Source organism: Lethenteron reissneri, chromosome 20 (assembly GCF_015708825.2).
Source record: "Lethenteron reissneri isolate LAM-NWPU_2019-01 chromosome 20, ASM1570882v1, whole genome shotgun sequence".
Lineage (NCBI taxonomy): Eukaryota > Metazoa > Chordata > Hyperoartia > Petromyzontiformes > Petromyzontidae > Lethenteron > Lethenteron reissneri.
The window spans coordinates 16,438,921-16,460,377 of NC_083798.1; the positions used below are offsets into that span (position 1 = coordinate 16,438,921).

The following is a 21,457-nucleotide window of genomic DNA, read 5'->3' on the forward strand; positions in this document are numbered from 1 at the left end:
AGAAATCTGTAATGCTATCCCTTTGCTGGAGGATAGCGTGGCAGGTCACACTCAGCTCCGCTTGTACCTGGATAACCTAAGCAACTTTGTGCCGACCGCTCCAGTTTTGTTTTGGAGGAATCTGTCCAACACGTTCCCTGAACTTTCGCGTGTTGCCTTGGCGTGCCTGTCCATTCCACTGAACAACGTCGATGCCGAGAGGAACTTTTCTAAGTACTCGCACGTTCTAGTGTCAGAAGTTGCAGTGTGAAGGAAAAGGAGGAAGGTGATAATTGTTTTTTTACCCTTCTATCTGGCAACAAAACTGACACCTTTTTTTACAAGGAGTCATGTTTGCATAGACCACAATACCTGCAGCCATAATGCAAACAAAAAAATAACTGATAATATATGCACTGTCCTTGAAGTTGATTGGTCCACACCCGAGACAGCTTTCCTTAGAGCCTAGTCTCACATGGGTTGGACCAGATGACGCCAAAAGGCGCACAACTCAAAGACAATGCACCATCAGAGTATGAGAGCTCGGGGTAAGCATTTACACCATTGGAACCTCATTTGCCAGTAAAAAATATGATAAGTGGTTTTTTACCCTTCTATCTGGCAACAAAACTGATACCTTTTTTACAAGGAGTCATGTTTGCATAGACCACAATACCTGTAGCCATAATGCAAACAAAAACACAACTCTGATAATGTATGTGCACTGTTCCAATGGTGTAAAGGAGGGAAGGTGTTTGCCGTTGTTAAACGTGTGCACATGTTGGCAGAGGTGGCATTTTAATACGTTCATCAACTTCCTCTTGCACATCACAACACTGATTATTGTCCTGCTGCTGCCACGCACAAACATTTTTTATTTAACATATTTATATACGTGTATTTCAATTCTTATGAAAATGCCATGACTAACCACTGGCAATGTAATGAAGGCGATTTTGTGTTTGTGCATTGAGTTACCGTTAACCGTTTAGAAGTTATGGTTTGCAACCTTGCAACTTCTTCACGTTTTATTTCGGTTTGCCGCCAATAAGAAGTGGTGTAAGCAACTTCCTCATTTCATATCTACATTTTTTAAATTTAATTTATGCCAGTTGGAATTTTTGCACTTGACGATTGTACATTGTGCAGTCCAAGCTGTATAAAACTGCTTATCAATCAATTGCTAGTAGCTTATTGATCATTGCTATAGTCATTTGAATCAGAGATGTAGATGGATGTTCCCCTTTTTGCATAGGGTGTAGATGGATGTGTATTGTGTTTACGAAATGATGTGTTTGTTTTAGTGCAATTATGCAAGTGGACCATAAGACTTATATTAGTACGTAACATTGGTCATTTGTATTTGTTGAATGTGGTCCAGTTAACTGCACAGTATTTTAGCATGTTGTTTTACAATGGGTCCAGTTGCGTGTTAATGCATTACAATGAAGTGATGTCGGACATTTTATCTGGCACGGTGAATGGTCTAGACGCGTCATTAAATATGCAGAATCTTTTGCCTGTGCATAATGAAGATGTCTGAATATGCAGCTGTGTCCTATTGCAGTCATTGGAGTGTTTTATTCAATATTGATGCTCAGTACACACAATAAATACACAATTAAACCAAACTGTGTCATTGGCTAAATATACCAAATGAAATGTGCAAAATGATTCGTATTGTTTTGTGATTAAGATCTTGCTTGAAATAGTATGTTGCCAATTTGGGAATACCTTCAAATGTACTGCATATACGTATTAAAACGTTAAGAAGTTGCCCTCGTGAACTGGCTTTAATTGATATTTGCCACTTAAAATTTTATATGAATTTTGTGAATCTGTGCTTTTAAAGGTAATTCTCAAAATTGAAAGGCAACTAATTAATTACAGAGGTTAATATATTCACTGGAAACTTAATCTATATATACTGGAAACTACAATGGTATTCCAGAAAAAAGTGAATACTAAAATTACACACATTTTGTCCAAGTGAGCTTTACATTATTGGTACTGAAATGATGTGAGCATGTACCCCCCCCCCCCACTGCGTGTCGGTTGCATAACATGACATACATTTTATTTCAATGGCTATATAAAGCACTTGCCTTGCAACAGAAAACCACTAGGGCATGTTCATGGCACTGTGACCACATGGGTGTTTCTAACATCTGGATGTCTTCACCTAAGCTAACTGATATTGAGCATTTCAATGATTAAGGTGAGATACATTTTTAACTGTCACATTGTGTTAATGTCGTGCTACCCGAACATTCATGTGCAAAAGCTGTAATGTTGGTGATTGTTTGACACCGATGTGGGGATTCAATTATATGCTAATTGTTGGATGCTTTGCACAGCTGGACGAGGAGCTGGAGAGCCTGCAGGAGAGCGGAGAGGGCCTGACTCACCAGCGGGATGTGCTGTGCCTCTTACGGCTCATGGTGCGCACAGAAACCATGGAGCAACGCCACACCTGTTTACAGATCCTGCAGGTGAGGTGGTCTTCACGAACTCTTAGTTTAGTGGTAACACGGAGATTGATTCAAACGGCCCTGGGTCAGGAACCTGCAATATATTTCAGCACCTAGTACAACACTTACAGTATACCTTGAGCTATGGGCTGTGGCTACTAGTCACATACTCCACCTACTCCAGTCTATCAGCAGCCTGGAAAATATTAGGCGAGAAATTAAGCCCTGGCAGTGTATCTATCGTTTCCACCATTGCGAGGGCAATTGTTAGTGGGAGTTGCTAAGATTTAATTATAATGTTTAAAAAAGCCTAGCTGGCCAATACATTTTACAATGTTTTTGATGTGGAAGGAAACTGCAGTGCCAGGAGAACCCACACATGTGAGGGGAGAACACTGTAAGGACCACACAGATGGGTTAATGGGGCTACCTGCTCTAGTTTCAACATCTGGTTACCTTGCACGCCAGAGGGTCTCGCTATTGGGATGCACCAACCTTTCCATATTAAATATCGAATTACCGGCATGCGCCGCCATGCCTGGCTAAATACCATGTGGCACCGTGCACATTGCAGTTTAAGTCTGTGAGAAAATAAAATGAGAATTTTACAAATACAGTAAAACCTTGGATTGCGAGCATAATTCATTCCGGAAACGTGTTTGTCATCCAAAGCACTCGTATATCAGTTGTGATCACGTGACGCTCGGCAGACAAAGCGTTTACACGTACTACTCGTATTGCAAGACCTCGCTCGTTTATCAAATTAATATTTATTTAAAAAATTTGCTCGTCTTGCAAAACACTCGCAGACCAAGTTACTCGCAATCCAAGGTTTTACTGTACAACACATGTTCTGTTACTTTCTTTAGGGCCACACAGCAATAGCTGGACATCTTGTAAACTTGCGTGCCAGGCTGCGTGATAACCTGCCGCTTCGCCAGACAGGTATTAAACTTTGACGCGAACGCGTGGCTTTGTGCGCGCAGAACACACAGTCACAAGCTTGCCTCAAGCACTTCCTGGAATACCACGGGCTGCCGCTTCTGTGGAGCTGGATGGCGGAGGCAGGGGACATCCGAGGCATTTCCAGCACCATCGCCAAACTGCAGATTGAGGTGCGCCCCAACTCCACGCTCACTTCCTGTTTATGACTTTACTTGCCATTACACTCGACTCACAATTATCTCTGGGTATTGTGGGAGAGGGGAGGCCTGGATAAAACAAAAACGCAGATCATGTAAACCAAATGTAAATTAGGCAAAATACTGCTTGCCTATGGAGAATGTGGGTGAAGCCGTGTCGCCTTGTTGTTTCTTAATCCGTGGATTTGCCGACATTTTTGTGGTCATGTGGGCACTGACTCATGAGTGAGGAGCAGAAAATAATAAAACTTAGCATGTGTAACAATATTTTACTTCTGTTTTCCAAGTACAGTTAATTCGCAAACCTGAGTAACCAGCCCACGGATAATTGAGAGTTATTCGTTTAGCATTGATTGCAATTACGTGATGGTATTTTTCAATTTCCCAACAAGATTCAGTATGCTTACCCAGAGGAGTGTATAAACATGGTATCACTCACACAGGGGGTGATATCAGAAAAGCTGCAACATAACATCCATATTGGTGTAATTATACACCGCACTGAGAGGGAGTTTTTTTTTTGACAAAGCAGAGTGGTATAATTTCACATGATCAGTAATGTTCAAGTTGGATTAGTTTAACCAGGTAAGAACTCAAGAGACAAGGATAATCTCATTTGCTATAGTGACCTGGTTACTACTACGGGGTAGTTGACTGCAGTGCTGCATTACATCACAGTAACGGTGTAATGTAGGGATATTATGATGGGTCAATTACTCAATTAAAATTTATTTTTACACTCACGACATGCGTCAAGCCGTGTGCGCAAACATCTGTCTCTGTTCACTCTTAATTTATGTTGTATGTAGTTGGTGCACATGGCCCTTCCAGTTACTAGAGACCAGAGGTCGCAAACAGGTTTTGATTCCTTACCCGTACCCGGCCGCACCAGGGTCGCAAATGGGTACCCATACCTGTACCCGGCCGGGTACGGGTACCCGTACCCTACCCGTACCCTACCCGAAATGAGTGACAAACGGTTACTCACCAGTGACTCACGGCCTACCCGTACCCGTACCCGGCCGGGTACGGGTATCGGGTAGGGTACGAGTATCGGGTATCCGGTTGCGACCTCGGCTAGAGACCACTACATTCACCACAATGTAAAAAAAAATAATCTTCGAATCAAAATGCCGAACTGTGCAAATTAATTGAATGGTGAGGGGGGGTAGATTGTAGCACCTCTACTTCGAAGGTATTGGCAATAATACAGTGTAGTTAAATGAGCGCAGCTGAACAGTGTTGCATTAAGAAAAATTCCGGAAGAAGGCACTATGGTACTTGTATTAGTGTACATACAGTCTCATATTTGATCAAGAGTGAATGTTAAATGAAAGTACGTGATGTTAATGGCATTACAAGTGAAGTAGAGGTGACCCCCGCACCTGTGATATAATTGGCTCCTGGATGACGTTCTCAAGTCGAGCTGTGTCGCTAGTCGGGGGTTACCTGTACTATATCTTAGTTTTATACACTGATTGTAATTTATTATTTTTCGATTTAAAGCTTTCGTGACTGCAGGGATTCATCTTCTTGGTTCTTTCGGTAAAGTCACGTAGAAGGGAAATGATAAAATAAAATAAAACATACTTTTATAATGTTTTAGTTTAATTATTTTATTATATAATTTATTAAATGGTGCATGTCATCTTTGCATTTTTCAGCCCTTTTAACAATTCAATGCTGGATTGAGGACCTCTCACCGCCGTGAGGGAATTGGGCTTATCTGAGCATATTTCCCCACGTTGGGCAATTTGGGTTGGTGAAGGCGGGGAGCATAGATATACAGTACTATAATAGATTATGTTGCACTGCTGTTTACTGCCCACCAGTAAGCCTACACCATTCAGCGCAATCCAGGCTCAACCATACTTAGCATCTGAGATCAGACAGGGTAGGGTGCATTCTGGGTAATTTGATCATTTGGGTCAAAACAGGCTTCCCTCGCTTTCTGCGGGTTCGCCTAGATGCAGCTAACCTATTTCTACCCAAATTTTACACTTATATGGGGTCGGACGTGGGACATCATTCTGTGGATTGTATGCGCTACTTGGCAGGCAGCTGTCTCATGCGGTTTCGCTTTGTGTGCACATTTGTTGGAACGCGTCGACTCCATAAAGCGAGGGAAACCTATAACATATTTATTCCTTAATCACAATGGTTCAACGGTGTCTCTCTTGCATGTTTAATCTACATACAACAAATAAAGAAGCTGTTCTGCGCATGTCGTGGCACTTTGCAGATCATCAAGACGTTGCAGCACCTTCCCATTCCAAACCGCACTATCCTGGAGAAGAGCAAAGTGCTGGGAGTCATTGAGCGTTGGGCCAGCTGCAGCCCGGGCCTGGCACCTGCGGCAGAAGTGGACGGCTACTCAAGCGAGAACGCGTCTCAGGCCATGAGCGCGCGCAACAGCCCGGCACCGCTCGAACTGAGTCGCTCGCAAGAGCTGCGCAAGACACTCGACGCCACGAGCATCGCTGGCAGCCCCGTGCAGTCAGAGGCCGGCAGGGCAGCCGACGTGGCCAAGCCGACGGACCAAGGCCAGGGCAAGGCGCCCGACGGCAGCAAGGCGATGGATGGCAGCCTCAAGACGCGGCTGTACCGGAGGCTGAAGCTGTTCAACGAGAGCAGCACAGACAGCGTGGCATCCGACGTGAGCAAAGTGTCTGACGGAGAGGAGGAGCCGAAGGACGTGGCAGAGGTGGAGGTGGAGGTGAAAGGCCAAGAAGCTGTGGGAGGAGAGCCAAAGGAAGAGGAGATTGAGTCGGATGAAAAGGAACCTAAAGAAGAACTTGAGCAAAAAGTTGCGGAAGTTGAGAAAGTTGAGAATGAAGAAACAAAAGTCAAAGAAGAGAAAGAGGAGGCTGAACCATTGCAGCCAGAAGAACAGGCAGAAGTGAAAGAAGTGAAGGAGGAGGTTGTGTCTGTTCCAGAAGAAGAGACTGAAAAAGAAGATGAAGAAAAAAATCCTGTCAAGAAGGAAGAGATGAAGGATCAAGGGGAGGCTGTCAAGATGGAGGTGGAGGTTGGTGAGGAAACTCCACCTCAGACAGTTACTCCCTGCCAGGAGAAGGAACTCGCAGCCGTCGAGAACCCTGAAACAACTGCAGCACCGGAACAGCCGTCGGAGAAGGAAGACGGTGCAGAGAACGTGGACGCCCTGGCGATAGCGCCACTCAGGGAGATTGGCTCGCACGATGAGGAGGAAGCTGGCTCGGATGTAGAGAGCGAGAGGAGTCAAGAGCCCGACCACCACAGCCCCGTTACCATCGCCCAGCTGGCCGCCAAGCTGCTGCACAGTTGGAAGGACCTTAAGGTACCAATAAATGTAATCTTATTGCTTCATAATGCTCTTGTCTTTCATTCGTTTAATTTTGCAGTTCGTGTATATAACCAACGTAATGTGTACGTGATTGTTGCTTTTCATGTTTTGGTAGGAAGTGTATAGGATTCCCAAAAAGAGTAGACCGAAGTCGGACCATGGAAGAAAAGGTAACGTGAATTTTGGTATACCGTTGCATTCATATGCTTTGAGGTGCTGATTGTAATCCATTAAATTGTAAATTTGAGTGCATTATTGTACAGCCTTTTGACATTTCGCTCCTATGCCGTGGGACATTATTTGATCTCACCACACTTACTAAGTGCAGATTTGTGAGGGTGGGGAGACTACATGGGAGCATAGAAGTAGAATACAACAATTTAATCTTGCTGCACTGCCTATCTGTTGTCCTCCACTTAGCATTGTTAGCGAATGTTAATCATGTGAATTGTCTGCAGCGCATGGGAGAGATGGAACCAGCAGCCGGGACCGAGAAAGCACATCCCGAGATTCAGGTGACAAGAGATCGACTCCAAGAGAGAGGGAAAGGGAGAAGCGCAAGGTTCAGACACCCTCCTCTTCCTACGACAAACTCGGGGTCAAGAGGCAGCACTCCGCAGAGAGGTATAGTTGATGTCATCATTGGCGTCACTTGTGGCTTTCTTGGACATCGGACCTTGTTGCGTTGTCTTGTTGCATGTATGCTCTTCAATTGCTTAATTTGGCAAAAGTCTGATGTGGTTCAGATTGAATAAGGTAGGTTTATGACAACGATTCCCTATATACAAATATAGAGAATTGTTGTCCTATCCAAGAATCTATTTTGTCTATTGTTTCTGATTTTTCCTGTTATTATCTTGTTCCCTCCATCTGCCTAATTGTAATATGTGCATGTCATTCGCACATTATGCGTAATTTAAATTAATTCTCACGCGAATAGTTCGATGCAAGTATGGTAAGCACAAGAATACATTTTATAATCTGAATTGATGCAATTACAACACTCGGCACATTAATGGGTTTAAAATGCGTGCATCTGCGCACCCTTTCCAAAGAGGTAGGCATTGTTTTTTTTTTATATCAACAGGTACGACCCCGACCTTGGAACCCCTGCCAAGCGGAAGCCGCCGCCACCTCCGAACGGGCCCAAGCTCACGACGGAAGAGCGGCGCCGGCTGTTTGAGCAGCGGGCCGCCGAGGAGGAGGCCCAGAAGCAAGTGGTTTTCATGCAGCAGCAGCAGCAGGCGGCGGCAGCGGCCATGGCTGCCGCGGGACTCTTCCAGCCGTGCGACACCAACTTCATGACCTCGTACTCGCCCCAAGTGCTGCAGCAGCAGCAGCAGCAGGCGTTCCAGCCCGGCTACGCTCACGGCTACGCGGTGCACCCTCATCTGGAGCAAAGCCAGCACGTCAACGCTCGCAAGGTGCTCCTCCCCACGCCCAGCCCCACGCATGTGGACTCTGCGGGCAATCCGGTGAGCTCACCGATGATGTCCTATGAATTCATCGAGTAGACGTAGAGCCCTATTTTGCTGGGCTGGGCCCTCCACTGCCCATAATGTAGCTCTATAGTCTATGAGACATCTCCTTTACCAGTGGCAAAATATAGTAATAGGTTTTTACCCTTTCAACTGGTACAAAAACTGACACCTTTATACAAGGCATCATGTTTGCAATAACCACAACACAAGCAGGCATAATGCAAACAAAAAGAAACAACTCTGATAATGATAATGATATGCACTGTCCACAGTTGTTTCTTTTTGTTTGCATTTTGACTGCTTGTGTTGTGGTTATTGCAAACATGATGCCTTGTATAAAGGTGTCAGTTTTTGTACCAGTTGAAAGGGTAAAAACCTCTTACTAGCTATAATCTGTTCCAGTGAGGGCACAAACTTCATGTACAGGCCTCCATGGTGGTCATGTACACAGGCCCCCATGGTGGTCAATTAAAACAAAATTAAGGACAGTGCTGCGTGTGTCTTGTGCCCTGTAGGGATGCTTGCCTCTGGGATCCCCTAGACTACACTGCCTCAGGGTCATTCAGTGGATGTGATGTATTTGAGATACTCGAGCAATTATTGATGTAATTTATAATGCGCACAATATTTTAAGAACATAAATAGCTGCCTATTAATGGCAGTCCACTGCTGCATAAGGGGCTCTCAATGCTGTCTGAGTAATTGGAGTTATTCGGCTCTGCCTCACTGCGTTGGTCAGAGCGATTTGGTGAAGGCAGGGAGCATAGATGCGGGAGCATTGAAGTGCACTCCATGGCAGATATATGCTGTGTTGTGTTTCATTTCCACATGGACTGGTGTTGCTCTACTTCGAATGCAATGTACTTCAGCTGCTTTTAATGGTTTTCTCATTGTTGTGGTTGTAATGGTTACTTTGCCACATTGCAATTTTATACATTGGTATGCACCGGTATGTATAGCGGTAAGATAACAAAAACACGGATGGGATGACATACTGGCAAAAGAACAAAAACACAATGAATATGTCTATTGCACTATAATACATAATGTATATTTAGTGTGACTAAAATACTTGTATTAGAATGTGTATATCGAATGCCTTTTTATTCTGTGTATACCAGCACATTTTTCAAACCACTTCAAACACCGCGATGTTGAATATCAGGATGCATGCGGTGAAATAGAACCAGCCAGGTAATGCCTTCCTGCTTGTCTTTGCGTGCAGGTCCTTGTGTGCTACGAGCAGGACCCCTCGGTGATGCAGGTGGCTCAAGATCCTATGGACCTCACTCGAGTGGAAGCCCTGGCCCAGCCTCTCCCCGTTGTCATGCAGCAGATTCAACAGCAGCAGCTTCAGCAGCTGCAGCAACAGCAACTGCAGCAGCAGCTCCTGCAACAACAGCTTCAACAGCAGCAATACCCGAACGCGCAGGACACGGCCACGTTGCTGGCCATGGATCCCGCCATCCTACCGGCGGCGATGGCGGGTGGCGTGCAGGTGCAGGCGACGGCGGCAGGGTGGGACGCCGCGTATGCCGCCATCCCGCAGCAGTATGTGGCGGCCGGACAGCCACAGCAAACCATCGTGTACCAGGCACAAGCCGTTCCGCAGCAGCAGCCGGCGTACACCGCCGCCACGCAGTTTGCTCAGCAGCAGGCTGTACAGGTAAACATGGGCAGCTGTTTGTGATGATTGCGTGATTAAGTATGGTCAAATAACCCCCATGACCCGCACGGAGTGTTGATGCCCTCTTTTGGTGTCTTTACAAACGGGGCCCTCCGTGTACCTACTTGGGAAGCGTGCAACTGGTTTTCCCTCTGGCCATTTTAATGAATTGTCCTGATTTGGATTTGCAGTTCAAGAACTGATTATTTTGCCGGTAGTGGTGCATGTGGGACCTCTAGTGGTTGCAGCAGTCGCGTGAACAAATTGCAGTTAGATATTTTCAACTTGTTTGCTTGTGAGAAAGCTTAAGTGCCTCGGGAAACCCACGTATATATGAGAGAATCAAATGCTCAAACTTTCGCACAGATATGTTGCCAATTTAGTCAATACTGCTTTTATATGCTTGTTGCCTTGGCCACGTGGGTGTCACGTGCGAGCCCTACTTAAACACCAACCCCTGGTTGTGAAGTGAGGGAAAAATAGAGAGAGGGGCTTGTTCGTTCACCACACCTAGCGGTGCCAAAAAAAAATCCATACATTGTAATGGGTGTCGTTCTTGATCTTGGAATAAAATATTTGTTTCTGTTTCTAACAATGCACTGATTCAATATCTGAATGAAACTTTTAGGGAGCATAGAAATGAGCACTACTGCTGTAAATTCTAAATGCGCCCATTAAAATGGCGTAAAAGCATGTGCTTTTAATGCGCGTGTAATTCGCAGGAACAAACGTTGCCTGAAAATGTAGTTCCCCTCCTAAACCCACGTGGGTGTCGGGTGCTTATGTTGGCCTCGGTCCTGGGTTTTAACAGTAATCTCTCACGCCTGCTGGTCATGCTGTGCAATGTGATATGCCCAAAAATTGTCCCAGTGGGTTATTGATGCAATTACAGCATGTGGATGTCAAATTGTTCCACTGGCTTGGGTACGAGTACACACTCGCAACACTACTTGTTCTCTGCAGCAGATGGCAGTTCGATAAGCTTTGTGTTAATTGATAATTGGTTTTTTACCCTTCTATCTGGCAACAAAACTGACACCTTTTTACAAGGAGTCATGTTTGCATAGACCGCAATACCCGCAGTCGTAATACAAACAAAAGACATAACTCTGATAATGTGCACTGTCCTTGAAGTTGATTGGTCCACACCCGAGACAGCTTTCCTTAGAGCCTAGTCTCACATGGGTTGGACCAGATGATGGCTTTTGGTGACCAGATGACGCCTTTTGGCGTCATCTGGTCCAACCCATGTGAGACTAGGCTCTAAGGAAAGCTGTCTCGGGTGTGGACCAATCAACTTCAAGGACAGTGCACATTATCAGAGTTATGTCTTTTGTTTGTATTACGACTGCGGGTATTGCGGTCTATGCAAACATGACTCCTTGTAAAAAGGTGTCAGTTTTGTTGCCAGATAGAAGGGTAAAAAACCAATTATATTTTTACTGGCAAATGAGGTTCCCATAAGCTTTGTGTTGCCAACAATTATCATTTTCACAAAGCTCCCCTGTATAGCCTTTAACAGACTGTTGGCGCAAATGTGACTAGAGGGCACCTATGAAGGCCAGTACAGCACCCAAGTTGGTGGGTGGCCATTATCACGCCCCCACCACCTTTGTTTCCCCAGTCTTGATGTTTACGCACCGGGTCTGTATTAAGGCCGAGTCGATCTAGGGGAGGCCCAGGATTGGTTCAAGTTTACGGCACGTATTACACTGGTCAACACACTTTTTTTGGCATACGGTATTCCAACTGTTTTAAGGTAATTTTGGGGTGCTGATTCCAAATCTGGCATCAGTTTTTGTCTATCAAAGATATCAAATATTGCATTTTCAATAAAAACTGCAGAAGAAAAATATTAAATAAATGTGGATATCTACATAAAATGATTTTATAAACACACTATCCTAAAAATACAGCACCATATTTTAACACTAAAGCAGTCGCTGACTCGCAACAACTTGCAATCATCAGTGACAGTTAATTTCGGGTAAAATCAATGAAAATGGGGTATGCCGATAGCATAAAAATGAGATGTGATGGAGCAAATCTCAGATCATATTGGAATCGGCACCCTGAAATTAGTCTAAAACAGCTGCAAAAGTCCAGGCCAGAAAAAAATGTTTTTTTTTTTGTTGACCAGTGTTATCTAAGCGAGAATCGAACTCGGGTTGCTGGGTTCGTAGCGAAGTGCGATCAATCACTGCACTGCCATTCAAGGCACACACACTGGCTGGGAGGGCACAGTGCAGTGTTTTTTTATCCTTAGAACATAGTTGCGCGCATCTCACGTTGAGTGCTATTTGCATACCCCTGTGTGCGTCCAGCCTGGGACTTGCCAATGCCAAGATGCGGTTGCCTGTGTAAGTTGTACGATTCCTCAGCACTCACACAGCCACCCCTCTGTCCTGCACAGGCCACGTATGTGCAGACGGGAGCAGGCTACGTGCAGCAAGGCCAGCAATACTACCCCGCCACGGCCCAGCCTGTGGTGCAGGCTGCCCCGGGGGCGCCAGCCGTCGCCGTGGCTTACCAGCAGCCCGTCGTCATGGAGACCGTTCAGCAGGTAGGGCTGGTGGTGGGCCTTGCGTGCTGCGAGCAGTAGTTGCATTCCATCCCAACGATTGCTTGCGGCATCACGTTTTTTTAAGTTTTGCTCTTTGTCATTTCACTGCCGGTTGCTAGTTAAACGTTTGTACGTGTTAACAAAGCATCAAAAGGTGGACCTTGAAATATATGGTATCAGTCAGGCGCGAGCTCATTGAGGTAATGTGTTTTTATGGGGATTTCTTCGGTTTAACTCAAAGCGCACTAAGGTGTGCACACTACTCTTTGTAAAGCACACAGCATTCTGGACCCGGGAACCCAAGTTCGATTCTTGGCCATGGCCAACAGCGGCAAGTGATATCTGAAATCTGAACCAGTCCTGGGCCCCTTCCCCACCTTCAACTCGCACTGACCAGCCAAATCCAACGACCGACAGCGAAGAGAAGCTTTCATCTAGCAGTGAATTTACAAAGGGCCGTGTAAATATATGGACACATGCAACTAAAAAGCAATAGGTACTTTCAGGCAATGACACATCCTCATTTTTATATCTGCCCCCAGTAGACCGAAGTAGCAAGGAGGTTACGCGTCGCTGGGCACTTATGATGGATCACCATCGCCGTGACTTGTGATCACGCCTTGAGCGCTGTCGCGCCTGCTGTGCGTGGCGCGAGCGTCGCCCGCGGTGACTTGGGAGTGTCTCCACCTGTTGTTGTCGCAGCCGACCCAGACAGCGATGATAGCCACGTGCAACGTCATGGAGCTGCCGCCGCCGTCCCCGCCCAAGCCCAAGGTCATCAGCCTGCCGCCAAACTGGAGGACGGCCACCGACCAGGAGGGCAAGATCTACTACTACCACGTGGTGTCGCGGTGAGTGTCGCCGGTCGTTACGCCACGCTTGGCCGTGTGCTTTAGATAGAGAGGGCGCTTTTATTGTACCACCGTTGTGTTAAGCTGAACTTAAGTATTACAGCTTTATCGAACTGGATTTTGTTCAAGCAAAAAGAAGTACATGTTCTTTGGGTCTTTTGGTAAAGTTCCGTAGATAGGTTCACTGAAAACAAAAACTACGACGTTTCGATCACAACACAACCTGGTCGTCTTCAGGAAAACGATCGAAACGTCGTAGTTTTTGTTTTTCTTTGAACCTATCTACGTGACTTTACCAAAAGACCCACAGAATATGAATTCCTGCAGTCATGAAATCTTTAAGTCAAGATTCAAAAAGAAGTAGTGCACTTTTCAACCGTGTTATTGGTGAGATGTGTAGAAAAAAAAACCATTCAGAATAACTACCTGGGCTGTGTATTAGAGTGAAACCATTGAGAAGCTTAATACAAAAAAAAATATTTTTTTACACGGGTAAGTGTTTTTGTGGTCAGGTGAATATTTTATGGTCAAATAAATTATTGCACAGTGACTCCCACACCTTTTAAAATGTCACCACAATGACATCGCTTGAGGGCTATATGACAGCATGCCTAACCGTAATTTTTTAATGTTATTTCTCACTGACAGTTTAAATTGCGTGTCACGGCACACCTCCGAAATCTAGATCAGACCTTTTTGTATTTTGGGTTGCATCTTCATCTAAGATCGCAGGCGTGCACATTTCCAACAAGCCACCAGTGTCCTACCTGGCGTAATTTAGCACGTATTGTGGAACTGTCGGTGTGACATGAGGGATCTCCGGCTCGTGCGGTCAAAGGTACTCTTAGGTTTTTTCGGTAAAGTCACGTAGGTAAAAATAATAATAAGAAGAAGAATAGAAAAATACTATAAATAAAATAATTATTTTATTTTCTAATATCTTTTCTATTATTTTTTATAATATAAATAAAATATTTATTTTATTTATATTATTTTTCCTATTATTTATTATTATTTATTTTTTACCTACGTGACTTTACCGAAAAAACCTAAGAGTATGAATCCTTGCAGTCACGAAAGCTTCAAATCTAGAACAAAGGTGAATTGTGCCATCGCGACGTTGCTGGGGATAGGCCGTAATGCCCGGTGCGTGTGGATGCCCGCATCGCATTCGCGTGCTGACGCTGTGCCGTGCCCCTTGCTCCAGGGTGACTCAGTGGGACCCGCCGGCTTGGGAGGGCGACTCGGACGAGGTGGGCGGTGACCGCGAGTCGGAGATGGACTTGGGGACGCCCACGTACGACGAGACACCCACCAAGGCAAGGGCCCACTCCTCCCTCCTCCATGCACCCACATGGATTATGGAAAGATTTAATATATTTGTAAATTGTCTTATTTTTCCCCCCACTGGATTGTTTTTTCAAGTTTTGGGGAATTTTTTTTTATCAATTTGCCTACTTTTCAAGAGGGTTAGGCCTCAATAGCAACGCAACTTTAGAGGCTCAGTCGGGAAACTCCCAGATAATTACCTGTGTTAATATTCATTTTGTCAATTATTTACCCCAAAAAATTCTCACTGATTCTCAAGACTCTTTGAAGGAGGGTCCCTGAATTGCGTTGTTTAGCTAATAATGGTTATTTATCATGTTGGGGGGGGGGGGAACTGGATATGCTGGAGAAATCCCATCCATAATTGGGGATAACACTCAAAGGTTCGCACATTCAATTCACAGCAGACCCAATAGATGCAATCTGTATGTGGACTGAGCATATGTATTTTATTTTAATTTTATATTTTACTCCTGTTTCCTTATGACTTAAAGATGATGTTTTAAATTACAGTAGTTTTTTTACCCTTAGGTCATTATTAATATTCGTAAAACTTTGTACAACTTTTAGTATGATTTTTTTTACATTTCTGGGAGCATTCGTTTTGCATCTTTGAGTTTCTAATTTTAAATAGGGTTTATATTATTTAAATTCTCCACTTCTTTTGGAAATTCCTGCAAGGGCTGATGCACTAGCCATGTGATTTGCATTGTGCTAATGTTACGGGAGGCTAAATGCCAATAAAGGCTTTATTTGTGGTTTTTTGTGACCTTAAATCGAAAACACATTTATCAAGTGAGAATAATTGCAGCAAACAGCACTGAGTGGCACCCCGTCTACATTCCCAGACATTTCATACTGGGGTAGAGCTCAGCAAATCTGGCCGATCTGTATTGGTAAAATGTCCGGCCCGCTCTCTGCTGGTGTTCTAAAACGAGGCTTTTAATGAAATATGCATGCTCCACTCTGAGCATCTGCATGCCACATTGATATTGCCCAAGACGTCTTCCCACCAGTTAAGCGGAGCATAAGGGAATAAGGGGGACAACATCAAACTTCGATTGTTGTAAAAAGCCTCAATGGTGATGTTTTCTCTTTAAATATGCAGCAGCAACAGCGGATTCTAGGACCTGGCTATTCCATCTGTTTTGCCTTCACATTTGAGCGTATAATTTTTTGACCTGCCAAGACTAGGCACAACATGTCACCGGCAGTGGTGGTGGTGGTGCAGCTGTGCAGTGTGGGAGCCCACAGGCTGCTTGTTTCCCTGCTGCGAGTTACTGAGAGCACTCGCTGAACCCCTTGGCAGACATGTGGTTCAAAATGGGGGGGGGGGGGGTAATTTTTACGGCTTGTCGTGCTTATTTGGGTTGTTGGTCTTTTGGTATTCTCGAGAAAAGCATTCTGCACAAAAGCCCCAGGTGCAAAGCAGTATAAAAAAATTAATAGACAACTTTTTCAATTTTCTTAGGTTTTTTCGGTAAAGTCACGTAGGTAAAACATTAAAATTAATAAAAGTAAAATAAAATAAAAATCACGACGTTTCGGACTCAACACAAGCTTCCGTCTTCAGGAGGAACTGTCGTGGCTGTGACGGTTCCACCTGAAGACGGAAGCTTGTGTTGCCTCCGAAACGTCGTGTTTTTTATTTTATTTTACTTTTATTAATTTTAATGTTTTACCTACGTGACTTTACCAAAAAAACCTAAGAATATGAATCCTTGCAGTCACGAAAGCTTCAAATCTAGAATGAACTTTTTCAATGTGTATTTGTTTAAATTAAAGCCAGGGTGTCAGAAAGTAAGCATCGTGGATCTATTGGATTAAGATGCGTAGAGCTTTGGGCCACTGTCATATATAGCAAAATTAACGATATCGAGAGAAAAGAGATGTCACCATCTCAGACAAGCTGAACAACAACCTGGATCACTAGAACATGTCGTAAAAAGAGAGGGAATCCACCTAAAAAAAATTGTGGTGCACATGGGAGCACAAGGGTTGGAGACCCAGAGGCAGCCCTCGCGAAGTTGGTTGCAAGTGATGAACCAGTATGTGAATTGACTCTGGGATAGACATGGAGAAGATGGCCCAGGACAGGAATAGATTGAGAGAGGATCAATAAGGAAAACCCCGCATGAAAGGGAAATATGCCACGAATAAGTAGAGAGATGTATTCAACAGAGAGTTATAAGTGAGAGAACGGAGAAAGATGTAATCCGAAGAGATAAAAATACATAGCTTACAGCACATGTTTAAGGAACTTAACCCACCATGCTGCAGCGCTTGCTCCCCAGACTCACTCCACAACCTCCCCCACATCTTCTCACTACAGCAGCCACATATTGACCAAGGCGGCTCACCCTAATGTATACTTCCAAAACGACATTTCACAACATGTATTCGGAAGAGCTCGCTGGAGTTTTCAATATGAAAAATTCCATCTGACAAGACATTCTGGAAATGAGAAAGTGAATGAGACACGTTAAGTGCAATGCGTGCATGGAGTTTGGTGAGAGCAATACGCTGAATTTCATGTTTTCCCACAACTGCAATCTTCCTGGGGTCGCATGCTCTTTTATAAAATATCTAATCTGGCTCTCATTTTGGTGAAGGTATTTTTGAGCCTCCGCTGATGTTTGCTAATCTTTCATTGTTTGTGTTCGTGCCAGGCATCAAAGAAGCCCAAGACTGCAGAAGCAGATACGTCCAGCGAGCTGGCCAAGAAAAACAAGGAGACCTTTAGGAAAGAGGTGAATGCACAAGGGTTGTGTCATACTAGCACCTCTTGTGTAACTCTCTTGGCCCTTGGAGCCTTCGTATGAAGGTGCTTTTATTGCAGTGTTTATGAGCGTTGCTTATTGTGGATGAACAATCTAGAAGTTACCGGTTCGATCTCCCGGCGTGGTAGTAGAAACAAATGTCTTGAACCCCCTCCCTTCTTCTGTCAACCCAGTAGTATACATGGGTGTACACCACAGTCAATCGACAGGTCGTGTGTGGCATGATAAAGTGTGGGTCCTGGTGCCTTTTCCACGACATCTGGCCACCATGGTAGACTCGTCCTCGAGCTTGAGGCCCTTCCAAAAAGGGGCGTGGGCGAGCACATTTCAGGGCTGCACCGTTAACAACTTTAGAGTAGTCCATCGTCTAATGACGTGCCCCAGCCGTATTCATGCAACGATGCTTACCTGTCCACCTGGCTGTCACGCTGCCATCATGTGGCCCCAGAAATTAACTTCTTGTTTTCACAGCAACATCAAGAGAGCCTGAGCTGTGTCCTATTTTCTAGTCCTATTTTAAACACATTCCTCCTGCGGAGGGAGCTGGTAGGAACGTGTTGGGTTGCTCGGTCAATGGCCAGGGTCAACGGCGGCGTGGTGTATTCCGCAAATATGCCCGACTGTGAGGGTGGGCACAAGCCGACGTGAGTAGGTTAAACGTTAAGTTTTATAAGGGCACCACGGGGTGACCAGCCCCACCCAGCCCCAGCCCCATCCAGCCCCTCCCCACCCTCCCCACCCAGCCCCTCCCCACCCAGCCCCTCCCCACCCTTCCCTCTCCACCCAGCCCCACCCCTCCCATTTTTGGATGCAGGACAGATGGACACAATAATCCCCTGTGGGCTGGTGTAACCAGGAGGTTCCTACCCTTATGATGCTTTTAGTTTTCCCACTTGGTGCGCTGACAATAAGTGAGCAAACCCTTCCATTGAACCATGACATGGCTTGCAGTCCTTTTTGCACATGTGGCTTAATGACAGTCAAATTTTTCACCAGATTAGGCTAGAAATACCTTTTCCACAGTTTTGGGCCATATCCCCATGTGTTGACCACACTTCCCTGGAGAGATGTGCTAGCACCACTTAAAACGGAAAATATATATATAAGATCTGAAATGCTGGGGCCTTAACTCCTTTTTTTCTCATGTTTTTTTTGTGCATTTTGGCAGCTGTCTCAACTTATCGTGCACTGCCTCAATGCATTCCGCAAGCCGGACTGTAAAATAGGAAAAATCACAAATACCGAAGATTTCAAGTATCTGGCCCGCAAGGTACGACATCTTACATTAATATGAATAAATATAATTATGTTTGCAGTTACTTCTCATGTGTTTGTGCAACAAGATGTGATTTGTTAAAGTATACTCACAACAAGGGGAATCCGTGTATGGCTACATTTCAATGTTTTCTATTTTATGCATTAATTTTCAATACATAGATTAAATCAAATCTGTTTGGGTAATTTTCTGCTTTAGGCCACTTCCCATGCCTTCAAAATCTATTGCATATTCTCAGTTATTCCAAGGCTAATAAACCCCTTGTTTGGTGATGTAGGCTTTCTCGCCCAATATTATTCATAATAAAGGTTTTTTAGTTAGATCACGTAAGTATAAATGTGTGGTAACCCTCCATCACCCGATACAGTCAGTAAGGTTTGTCACATAAACAAAACCTGCCAATTAATTACTACTTCAGCCCACCGGTGTGTTGGAGAGTAAATCCACAACATTTACAAATTAAGTAGTGCGATGTTTCGCTGGTAATTACATCCAGCATCATCGGGCGATTTTTCATAATAGTGAAGCAATCCACCTGCTTCTGGTCTTAAATAGTCATTTGCTGCCATCTCCTCAGTCTTCTGTTCTCTGCCCTCTTCATTTCTACAATCCATCCCTTCGGCTTCCCCCAGCATCAGGATCCTCAACTTTTTTCTCTCACCTGAAGATGATTGCTTGTGTTGCGATCGAAACGTTGTGATATTTTTTTTCTATCTGTGGCTTTACCGAAAGACCCATAGAATATGTATTCCTGCAGTCAAGAAAGCTTTAAGTCAAGATTTTTTCTGATTAATTTCACTTTAATTATTTCGAATCTTCTTACGTATCAAATCATCTCCTTGTAGAATGTCCAATCCAGCCCTTCTCTCTCACCCTGCTGATGACTTTCATATCATTCTTCTTTATATGTTGCATATGGGAATATACACGTAACAGTAAAGTAAATAAAATATCAGTAATTACAAGCAAATATTGTCTTCTGCCATAGTCGTAGTCACAATGACTAGCTTTCAGTTCAGGCACATTAAAATTGTGTGTGTGCTTGTGTGTGGACAGCTCACCCATGGTGTCATGAGCAAGGAGATGAAGTTGTGTCAAAACCCAGAGGACTTGGAGTGCAACGAGAACGTGAAACACAAGACAAAGGAGTACATCAAGAAGTACATGACCAAGTTTGGGGCCGTGTACAAGCCGAAGGATGAACCTGCTGACCCTGAGTGATAGCGCGCGCTCTCATTTTTCAACAATATCAACTGGCTGTCAGTAGGGTTTGGTTGGATAGTGAAGAGCAATTCATTTTCCCCATGCTCTTTTGATCACTATGTGCGCAAGGGTTTTAACTTGAGGTTTCTTCATGTCAATTCCTTTTTTTTTACAGGGTTAATGTACATTGTGTACAGGTGCAAGTCCCAAGCAGCAGCATTGTAACTGTAGATAGGAAGCCCTTGCACATACGCTGTAAAATAAATGCAATTTTAACATCTGGTTTGTAATAAGAAAAAATATTTTTACAAATTATATCCTTGGATTTCTAAAAATAATCCTTTTTACTGTAAACTAGCACGCAGCGAGCACGACGGCGGCGTGTCGGTAACGAGAAGCCCGTACGTGTCCGGTCAGCGTACGGCAAAACCACACCTGTCCGTTTGTGGTGCTTGCCCGGGATTGGATATAGGGGGCTCCTCAGTATTACACTGTGTCCTTAAAGGATTTCTTCATAGGCACTGTTCCCATTCGCCTGCAGCGTGTAGCTTACGGAGAGCATTGTTAATTACAGGGGGTGGATAAGTGTACAGATAACAGAACCATGTGTCAATTAAGATCATTTCCACCAAACACTAAGTGTGTTGAAGGAAATTTTTTGATTTCAATGCGCACATTTTTTTGTAAATTCATAGGCCGTAACGTACCCGCTTTGGCAGGCTTAACCATCACATGACGCTTGTAGTATAATTCTGATGCATCCGTATATATGGTGTGACTGAGAAAAAATAATTTTAATTCAATCAGGTATCCATGAGATTTTATTTAAGATCTACAAGTTTTAAACTTAGGAAGCATTTTAACTCAGTAATTTGTGCAAACATATAAACACATTCCTTGGCATTTTTGTTTGGGAAGTAAAATTCATGTAAGTTATTTTACTGGTTAATCCTGCTTAGACTTGGTGCTGAAAAAGATGAACTGTTAGGTGTTTTTGTAATGGATTGTAATATTATTTTTCAACTGGCCTGTGATTTGTACAAAACCTTGATGTAATAAGATTTAAATAAAAGGTTTGGGGCTCTGTCTTAATAGCTCAGTGTATCGTATTGAATCTGGGAAGTGGGGACCTCAATTCGGAGCCAGGCAGGAGTGTAATGCCACGTTTCCACAACCACTGGGAAGAGTTGCTGGCTCGGTTTGCAAACTGGGCTCGCTGGTTCGGCCCCAATTCTTGCAGCAGCCCAACTGAGCCAACACAACGCCAAGAAGGCTTAGTGAGTGGGTCCACGAGTCAACGTGGATCAGAAAGCAGCACGTAAGAGGCCAACGTGACAGTGAGACTTGCATTCAATGGCATACCTTCAACTTTAGGGCTGTGTTTTTGTTAA

General features: G+C 44.3%; 1 protein-coding gene across 2 annotated transcripts in view; it reads left to right on the forward strand.

Annotated features, from left to right (window-relative positions):
• SETD2 (SET domain containing 2, histone lysine methyltransferase) overlaps window positions 1–21,160 on the forward strand; it is a 40,468-nt gene extending 19,308 nt beyond the window's left edge. Inside the window, exons 10-22 of one of the 2 annotated variants that reach the window (XM_061555163.1) lie at window positions 2,337–2,471; window positions 3,437–3,565; window positions 5,835–6,911; window positions 7,033–7,087; window positions 7,376–7,541; window positions 8,005–8,392; window positions 9,624–10,064; window positions 12,478–12,627; window positions 13,330–13,478; window positions 14,686–14,797; window positions 17,477–17,557; window positions 18,756–18,857; window positions 19,920–21,160. In XM_061555163.1, the coding sequence (XP_061411147.1) occupies window positions 2,337–2,471; window positions 3,437–3,565; window positions 5,835–6,911; window positions 7,033–7,087; window positions 7,376–7,541; window positions 8,005–8,392; window positions 9,624–10,064; window positions 12,478–12,627; window positions 13,330–13,478; window positions 14,686–14,797; window positions 17,477–17,557; window positions 18,756–18,857; window positions 19,920–20,084 (3,150 nt within the window). In that variant the 3' untranslated portion in view covers window positions 20,085–21,160. The remainder of the gene's footprint in view (window positions 1–2,336; window positions 2,472–3,436; window positions 3,566–5,834; window positions 6,912–7,032; window positions 7,088–7,375; window positions 7,542–8,004; window positions 8,393–9,623; window positions 10,065–12,477; window positions 12,628–13,329; window positions 13,479–14,685; window positions 14,798–17,476; window positions 17,558–18,755; window positions 18,858–19,919) is intronic. The other variant, XM_061555164.1, reaches the window with a different exon arrangement.
• Window positions 21,161–21,457: the final 297 nt, after the last annotated feature.